This window comes from Trachurus japonicus, chromosome 9, assembly GCF_045865225.1.
Source record: "Trachurus japonicus isolate A0001 chromosome 9, Traja_1.0".
In the NCBI taxonomy this organism is placed as follows: Eukaryota; Metazoa; Chordata; class Actinopteri; order Carangiformes; family Carangidae; genus Trachurus; species Trachurus japonicus.
In genome coordinates, this window is record NC_140915.1 from 31,139,066 (window position 1) to 31,148,399 (window position 9,334).

The 9,334-nt window shown below is 42.0% G+C and overlaps 1 protein-coding gene across 4 annotated transcripts in view; it reads left to right on the top strand.

The window, feature by feature from the left end:
• slc23a2 (solute carrier family 23 member 2) overlaps window positions 1–7,417 on the top strand; it is a 37,908-nt gene extending 30,491 nt beyond the window's left edge. For all 4 annotated transcript variants that reach the window (XM_085787356.1, XM_085787359.1, XM_085787360.1 and 1 more), the window contains 5 exons: window positions 39–186; window positions 316–421; window positions 2,640–2,907; window positions 6,512–6,607; window positions 6,904–7,417. In XM_085787356.1, coding sequence (XP_085643482.1) covers window positions 39–186; window positions 316–421; window positions 2,640–2,907; window positions 6,512–6,607; window positions 6,904–7,181 — 896 coding nt within the window. In that variant the 3' untranslated portion in view covers window positions 7,182–7,417. The remainder of the gene's footprint in view (window positions 1–38; window positions 187–315; window positions 422–2,639; window positions 2,908–6,511; window positions 6,608–6,903) is intronic.
• The last annotated feature ends 1,917 nt before the right edge of the window (window positions 7,418–9,334 follow it).

Consider the following 9,334-nt stretch of genomic DNA (forward strand, 5'->3'; position numbering starts at 1 on the left):
TTCAGTTTAATGCAGCTGTTTGTCTTCTCCCTCTACAGTCCAGTGGGGTGTTCCTACTGTAACGGCTGCAGGAGTGATCGGCATGATGAGTGCTGTGGTGGCCAGCATCATCGAGTCGATTGGAGATTACTACGCCTGTGCTCGTCTCTCTTGCGCTCCTCCACCTCCCATCCACGCCATCAATAGGTAACTCCATAGTGTCTGCATTCGACCCTTACTCATTCTTGCCCGTAATCCATTTGTTTGACTCATAGCACGGGCAATTAACTGTCTGTCAGATACTGTAATCAGTCTGTTTTTCCTCTGTCTCTGCAGGGGGATATTTGTGGAAGGCATTTCCTGTGTGCTGGATGGACTCTTTGGAACAGGAAATGGCTCTACCTCCTCCAGTCCAAACATAGGTGTCCTAGGAATCACAAAGGTAATGCAGTGTTTCTTCAATGAGGAAAGGTTTACCACTCCATTGATCAAGCAATTGGCAAAATAATTTATTGATTTTAATAAGATATTCCAAACATTTGCTGGTAGCATCTTAAAGGGACAACAAGGAGTTTTGGAAAGCGAAGGCTTTTCACACTACATTTCCCATGAGCCTCCGCGCGCACTGTGAAATTATTGCACCGGCGCAAGCTAGACAAAAGCAAAAACATTTGCCAAGAATGTTTTCATTGATCAAGAATGAAAGTTGGAGTTTCGAAGACGATCAGATACCGTCGTAGTTCCGAGGACAAAGACAAAACGATATATTTATTGAAAATGGACCCATTAACAAGTGTGGGTAATGTAGATTCATCCACATTAATATGAGTCTCATTTATAACTGAAAGCAAACTCCTTGTTGTCCCTTTAAATTGTCTTATTTGCACTGTTTTAAGTTATTTATAGTGTAACATACACTGGGACTGCCGTGCCTCTAGCACCAACAGGAAGCACCAATAACAGGAGTCTATTGCTGAACAAGCTGCTACGGGAGCTGAAAAGGGGGCAAAAGGGATAAAAGTAGGAGCTGTGTAGAGAACTGGTGTCCAGCTGTTGCTGATGTGCGTTGTACTTAAAACACTTAATTTTGGTTAGCGGCTATTGGACAAGATAGGCACTTTGAACAAATCCTATGGGCTTTGTGAAATAGTTGTAGGCATTTTACAGAATATTATGAACAAAGTAATGGGCAGTTTAATAATTTATGAAAATGACAGTTAGTTGCTGCCTGTCATTAAATTGATGGCCCCATGAAGGTGGAGTTGTAAAGTGAATTGAAAGCCTTTATCGTCATTGCACATTAGAATACAATGAAATTGGGAGCGCTACTTCACTGTGGTGTGTACCGTAAGCTGGGCTCCACCTTATTTAAGCTGTCACTCAGCCTCTTAGACTGTCTTTACACTACAGGCCTTGATGTCCAATTCCGATTTGTTGCCTATATCTGATTTTTTTGACTGTCTATTTACATGTTCTATAAGTGACCCATATCTCATATCTGTATTTTTACCTGCTTTGCTCCGATCCCATCCTCAGTCACTCACAGTGAGGACGGGACAAAGCCTCTTGGACACATATGTGGACATTGTTTGTTTTTCCTCTCTTGATTTCTAATCGGCTCGTTTCAGTTTTGCCGGGTGGCAAACGTGAAATCTGGTGTTTCTCTCACGCTCTCTCTCTTTCACACTCCCTCCTTGCCCTCGTATCGACCCGCATAGAAAATGAATGTTGTATGAAAACAAGAACTAGTGAGGAAAAACAACAGTCGCGCAGACACCATGAAAATGAAACACTAATAATTCTTGTGACAGTGACCACAGCTGGCCACAGCTGGCCATGGTAGTCCAGGTCAGCCCATTCAGCAAAACATGTGGGCACGGGAATTAAAGCAGAAGTAAGCGATCCGGTCGTTTTGGCTAATGCTGCGTTCCAGGCAGGCTTTTGAAACCGTAAATTACAGCTTCAAGTCACAACTTACGACTTTGTAGCGTTCCAGGCAACCCACTCGTGTTTTTCCGACCTGTTTTACCTGTGAAAGTGCACTATAACTGCCACTCGTAACTTCCGACCCGTGAACTCGTACCAGATCGAACTGGTACGACTTCACAGGTCGGAAAAACACGAGTTACGAGTTTCCTTGAACGCACCATAACAGTCCTCGTCCCTACGTCACCACATTCACGGCGTCCCTTGGCTGCACACACAGCCCTGCATGCCGTTCTCTCTCCTCATTGGATAAAAACTGTAGGATACGATAAATGTTTTCTCCTCGGCTCAGAGCAGAGCAGAAGGACTGACAGACCCGTGTTTCGGTCCAAACACTCTATGTAAGTGATTGCTGTCGGAAGATATAACTATTTAAGACTTATATTAACACAAATATATCACTTACTTCTGCTTTAATATTATTGTTGATGACCTATGAGTCGACTCGCATTGCCAGGAAAGATCCGATCCGTCTGTTTACACCACAAGGTTCAAGGTTCATCTGTAACATGAACATGTAAACGGGGGAAAAAAATAAAAATGCATGTAATCGGATATTGTCAGATCGGATTTAGGCCCCTGTCATTTGTGGAAATAAATCAGATACAAATCAGATATCTGCCAATACGTCTGTAGTGTAAAGACAGCCTTACTGACGCCTTCCCCTCCTGCAGGTGGGAAGCAGACGTGTGATTCAGTACGGAGCCGCCATGATGCTGCTGCTGGGCCTGGTGGGTAAATTCAGCGCCCTGTTTGCCTCCCTGCCCGACCCCGTCCTGGGAGCTCTGTTCTGCACCCTGTTCGGTATGATCACGGCGGTGGGACTGTCCAACCTGCAGTTTGTCGACCTCAACTCCTCCAGGAACCTGTTTGTCCTCGGGTTCTCCATCTTCTTCGGCCTGATGCTGCCCAGCTACCTGAAGAAGAACCCACTGGTGACAGGTGAGCCACACAAATCAGAACTGATGTCAGTGTGACACATGACCTCAGTCAGGATGAAAGGAAAGATATCTTTTTGAACATACCAGTGAACTACTTGAGCAATAAACAGATGTGACACAAATAGATTATGAGTTGGAGCAACGCTGAGTTGCTAAGAACTTGTTTGTGCATGTGAATCAGAATTAATCCTGGTAAACCTTGGTTCTTTATTTCTATCACTGTGTTTATCAACAGCAAAACATATACAGTAAGTCAGTGCATAAGGCTGCTGTTCCTGATCAAATGTGCCATTTTTGTTTTTTACATGTTGGCTGTGCACACATGCATATAAAGTACATGTGCTGGAAATATCTCTGGGCCTCCTCTGGAAGCTCTGCAGCTCCTCTGACAGTATTCACATTGATCTTTGTTTGGTTCTATGAAAACAAAGTGTTTTCCTGTGACACTTCAGTCATCTAGCACTCTCCAGCTTTGAGCTGCAATTCTTTCCAAGCTGTGAAAATTGTGTCAGTCAGAAAAATGTAGGCTGAAGTTTTTTCTTTTTTTTTTTTTTTTATTCAAAATTTATCCAGTTTATAGAGACAAGACAGAACATAAACCAAACACACGCCAGGTACATAGACAGGACAAAATCACACACAAAATAAAATGGGGGGGGGGGTACATGATACTCCAAAACAATGTCCGGGGAAACACAAAAACTCAACGAAAATACGATACTGGAAGGACCAAATCTAATTCAAATATCTCCTAATACCCCTATCAAAATCTTTCAGGAAACCGGCTGCTCTTTCCATGTTGAGGAGATCTAAGTATTCCTCCAGCCATACTTCCTTAGCAAAGCAGGCCGGCTTTCGCTCCTTCCAATTAAAATGGTAAATGGTAAATGGACTTGCACTTATATAGTGCTTTTCTAGTCTCTTGGACCACTCAAAGCACTTTACACTGTTGGTCACATTCACCCTTTCACACACATTCACACAGCGCTTGGCAGCGCAGAAATCTAACCATTCACACACATTTGTACACCCAATGGACACATCGGGGGGCAAGTGTGGGTTCAGTGTCTTGCCCAAGGACACTTCGACATGTTGCCAGGAGGAGCCTGGAATCGAACCACCGACCTTCCGGTTAGTGGACAACCCGCTCTACCTCCTGAGCCACAGCCGCCCAACTACAAAGGATCAACCTTTTGACTGTGAGGCAGCCCAGCGCCCATAGACGATTGATAATGGGGCAGGTTATATTGTCAGGCTTACAGCCCAAAATGCATACCATGGGAGACAGGGTGAAGGTGACATCAAGGATCTCTGTCATAATTGCATACATCTCCGACCATAGGGTTTGGACCGCTGGACATTCCCATAAGAGATGTAATAATGAGCCACGAAGGCCACAATTATGCCAGCACAAATCATTAACATTTTCCGACATCTTTGCTAGTCTGACAGGAGTCATATAGGCTCTGCATAAGATTTTATACTGAATCATCTTGTATCTTACACATTTAGACAAATGTATGCTGGAATTCCAAATAAAGGACCACTGTGCAATTGACAGAGATAATTTGGGATTGGGAAGATGGCTTGTGGGAAATCTCCAGGGGAGGATGGTTTTGGTGCAGAATTTTATAAATGTTTCAAAAATCAGTTGTCCCCCATATTACTTTTACTTTATGAAGAAATCATTGAACGTGAGACCATGCCTCCCTCCATGTGTAAAGCTGTCATATCCCTATTGCCTGAAGCTGGAAAAGACCCCACTTTAGCAGGAAATTATAGGCCATTAAGTCTTCTTAATAGTGACTACAAGATATTGGCAAAGACACTTGCCCTTCGTTTAGAAGGTGTAGTCCCTTCTATAATACATGTAGACCAAGCTGGTTTTATTCCGGGCCGCCTAGCTGCTAACAATATGCGCAGGCTTTTTCATATTTTGCTGGGCGCTGATTCTCTTAATGAGCCTGCAATAGCTGCATCACTTGATGCAGAGAAGGCCTTTGACAGAATTGAATGGCCTTACCTTTTTTATTCTTTTGAAAAGTTTGGTTTTGGTCCGAGGTTTATCAGTTGGGTTAAGGCCCTTTATTGTAATCCAATCTCAGCTGTCAAAATTAATGGCCTTATTTCTGATTTTTTTCCCCCTGCAACGTGGAGTGAAGCAGGGATGTCCGGTCAGCCCTCTTCTTTTTGTCATTTCCCTGGAACCCCTGGCCTGTGCAATTCGCGCTTGTTCAGACATACATGGTGTTAATTTATTTGATTATGATTATAAACTGGGCTTGTACGCTGATGATATTTTACTGACATTGTGCAGACCAAGGTCTTCCTTACCTGCTGTTTTAAACTTGGTTAATACTTTTGGTGGTTTTTCAGGGTACAAAATAACTTGGAAAAAAAGTGAGGTGATACCTCTTAATTCTAACACATTCAAGTCTGATCTTGGGGATGTACCGTTTTTGTGGCAGTTAAAAGGAATGAAATATTTAGGAATTACTATCAAAGCCCCAGTTACAGAGATATTTAGTTTGAATGGCCCATCTGTCCTGCGTACAGTAAAAGATGACCTTGAGAGATGGTCCAGCTTACCACTTTCTTTATGGGGCAGGGCTGAACTTTTGAAAATGAATGTTTTGCCTAGACTTACATATATAATCTCTTATATCCCTCTTAAATTCCCTGATTCTTGGTTTAAAGAAATACGTCACCTTTTCATTAAGTTTTTATGGTGTGACAATAAACCCAGAATCTCATATCAAAAGCTATGCATCCCCAGATCTAAAGGTGGACTAGGTGTTCCAGATTTATTTAATTACTATATCTCATTTAATGCAAGGTATCCACTTTCATGGGCATATAAGGATCTTTATCAGGCAGGCAGCTGGGAACAGCTCGAGGAATCTTTAATAGCTCAATATAAAGATAGATCCTTAGCTTCCTTATGGTACCACCCCAAACCTCCTATTGCTTTGGATAATTGTATTATCAATTTCTCATGCTCCATTGTTAGAATTTTACACAAAAGGTTTAATATTAATAATGGACTATGTTTCCCCTCGTGTCCTATTTGGAATAATCCTGCTCTTATGTCTGGAAGAGGCACGCTCAGTAGTAAACAATTGATGACAAGTGGCATTTATACAATTGGTCAGATTTATGACGGTAAGATTATACCTTATGAATTGATGAAGGAAAGATTTGTCCTATCAGATACGTTCTTTTTGACATATGCTCAGTTATCTTCTATTTTGAAAAAAAAAGCACATTGAGGGGACAGAGCCTGCCTCTTGCCAAGAACAGGATGACGTTTTCGCGAGAGCTACTCGATCGAGACGTTCTGTCTCCTGTATTTACAAATTTCTGTCATCTGATTGTTATAAGTTGTATATCCCCACTCAAGTGGCATGGGAGGGTGACCTGAAGTTTTTTCTTAGTTATTTCTCTCAGACAGGTTTTTGTCTGAGAGAAACTAATTTATTGAACATACTGTACAAACAGGGAATAGGGTTAAGCACAATGTCAGTATATTATGAAAATATGTTGTTTGTATTAGGATGGAAATGAAAAACAACCCAACTAAGTTCCCGCCTCTTTATCTTTCTCAGGCATAGTTGAGGTTGACCAAGTGCTCAATGTGCTCCTCACCACTGCCATGTTTGTTGGAGGCTCCGTTGCCTTCATCCTGGACAATACAATTCCTGGTAAGGTGTTACATCTACTGCTTTTCATAACTAATGATGGTAAATTAATAACTGTCAACGTAAAGGTTATTGCTGAATGATATACAGTATAATGATGGTTATGTAGAACATCTTAAGGAAATGACTGTCACGGCCGCGTCATGCTGATTCCAGTACACTTGTGATTATATCATTTGAGTTCCCCTCTGGGAGAGCTGGATGCTGCGGTGGGGAAAGGAATGTCTGGCTTCATGTCGTGCTCCATGGTCTGGTCTGGTCTGTTCATTTCTCCATCTCTCTTCCTGTGTTCTCGTCAGGTTCCCCAGAAGAACGAGGTATCAAGAAGCTGAAACGTGGCTCTGGTCTCAGCACAGCAGAACTCGAAGGGATGAGATCTTACGACCTGCCGTTTGGAATGGACTTCATCCGCAGATGCTCCATTTTGAAATATTTCCCCATCAGCCCCACCTTCACGGGCTACCAGTGGGGGAGGCTACAAGAAGCCTGCAGGAGCAGAATGGGACATGAAGATGCAGCGAAGGGAGGAGGAATGGAGGGGGAGGGAGGCACAGCGCCAGGGGAGAGTCGGGTATAGCCTACGGGCAGACATGCGGCTGAATTTGGGGAGCGATATGATGGTACACTAAGATAAAAGGATGGGAGAGCGGAGGACAGAAGTGGTGCAGGATTTTGGGATTGTGATGCACCCAACCCCCCCAAAAGTATGTTTTCTTTAGCCTGTGTCAGTCTTTTCCCACTCCCCTCTATGCTATTTTAAGCATGCTCCAGCAAGTCATAGCATGCTTTAAAAGATGTCACCACACAGAGGTTTTGATGTGTGTGTATGTGTGTGCAGTATGCAGTAAGAGATGATGGCACTTTAATCCACAAGGGGACAGATGGGTGTCAAACAATCAAAGCAGTGTTTGATGATCCACTGTCTGGTAATCACTGCAAACTTCTACTGCCAGTGTCATCTCATGAAACATACGCTACTGACGGAACAGTAGGTTTGATTATGTCAGTTGAGGATTATGCAAAATTTCTGTTTTAGGAATGATTTGCCTCTAGACTCATTATGCAACCGCATTAGAGATACACACATGCACACACACCAGCGGCCTCACCAAAACTAGTTTTGAGAACAACAATGCATGTCGGGGGTCATACAGACCGATGGAAGTGGTTTGTCAGGTGCCCTTAGCCACGCAAAGTGATTGTTGATTTTTATTTTATTTTTTATTTTTGCACTATCTGCCTTTGCATTCAAATGAAGAATGTCACTCCCCCGCTCACGCCCCAATTTCTTCTGTAAAATCCTTAGAGCCATTTCACACCGCTCACCTCATCCATCCCTTTTTCTTTATGTAGTAAAGTGCTGATATTCACAAAACCTCCCACGTGACTGGGTAAAATTCACTTACCCACCAGTTTACCTATCTTTAATGAGCCAGTATTAGACAGAATTGACTAACAAGACCCAATCAGTAGTTTTCCTGAACACTTTGACTTATTTGGCTTCATTGGTGAAAGTCAAAGTTTTATTTTATTTAATAACTTCAATTTACTTATGTAATATCTTTTCTAAATGCACTTAGGCATTTACGTAAAAGAAGCTTTAGACAATGCTGCCTTAATGACAGCAGTGAATTTGCAAAAGCTGTACTAATAACATAAGTACTAAACCTAAGTACTAAAGAAAACGTAAAATGACAACAGGAGAATTAATCATCTAAAACATTTTTGATGCAACACATTGGCTGTTTGAAAGCAGTAAAGACTGCTCCTTATATGAAATAATATACACCCAACCCCTCCTACCAAACCCATGTGGTAGCCCCATCATTGTGCTAAATGGCACTTGCACACTTGTACTAAGAAGTAAGGGTGGTCAGTTTGGATGTAGATGATTTAAATGGAACAACAGGGGACTGGAGATGTCCTCTGGACCGACTCAGATTGTGCAGGGTGTGAATGTGTGTGTTTTTTGCAACAGCCAATCACAACTGCTGCTGATGTCAGTAACAGTTTTCCCTCACATTCCCCCTCCCACCCTCTTCTCACCTCAGTTTCCTACTGATGTTTGTCACTGTTGTCAGTGTGTTGTGGTTCAGGCTGTGGCAGCACATCCAGGCTGAGTTACTAAAGCTTCAGCAGCCTGTATCTTTTTGACCCAGGTGTGTAGAGCGAGTCTCTAATTTGTGCCTCTGCTGCTTTAATTGAAAAAAAAAAAAACATCAGTGTAAATAAACATAGATTTTGCGACATATAATATTGGTAAATATAGAGATGAGAAGTAGCACAATGAGAGAGAGAACAACTAAAAGATGACTACTAAAATTTAGCCCAGCTAAGATTTTTACTAAACCAAATTGCTAAAAGCTCTTTTTTACATCTCTTATTTTTCTGTTACCATAAACCAAAACAATTAATTAGCATTGGCAGACGCTGTTTTAAAAAAAAAAAAGAAAGAAAAAAAAAATTAGTTTGAAACCTTGTTCCCAAATTTTCTCGTCTTTTTTTATCTCTTTAATTAAAGCTATTTATTTATTTATGAGAAGAAAGTTGATGTTTATGACGATGCTTGAAGCAGGTTTATTTGTCTCTTGCACAACTGTTGAAAGTATATTTATTATTTCACTAGTTGACGCCCTGTAAGGATTTGACAGATGACGATTGACTACTCCTCCCACCCGCAGCCACAGCTTCATGAAGTGATTTTAAACACTCACCTCAGGACGGTGGCTT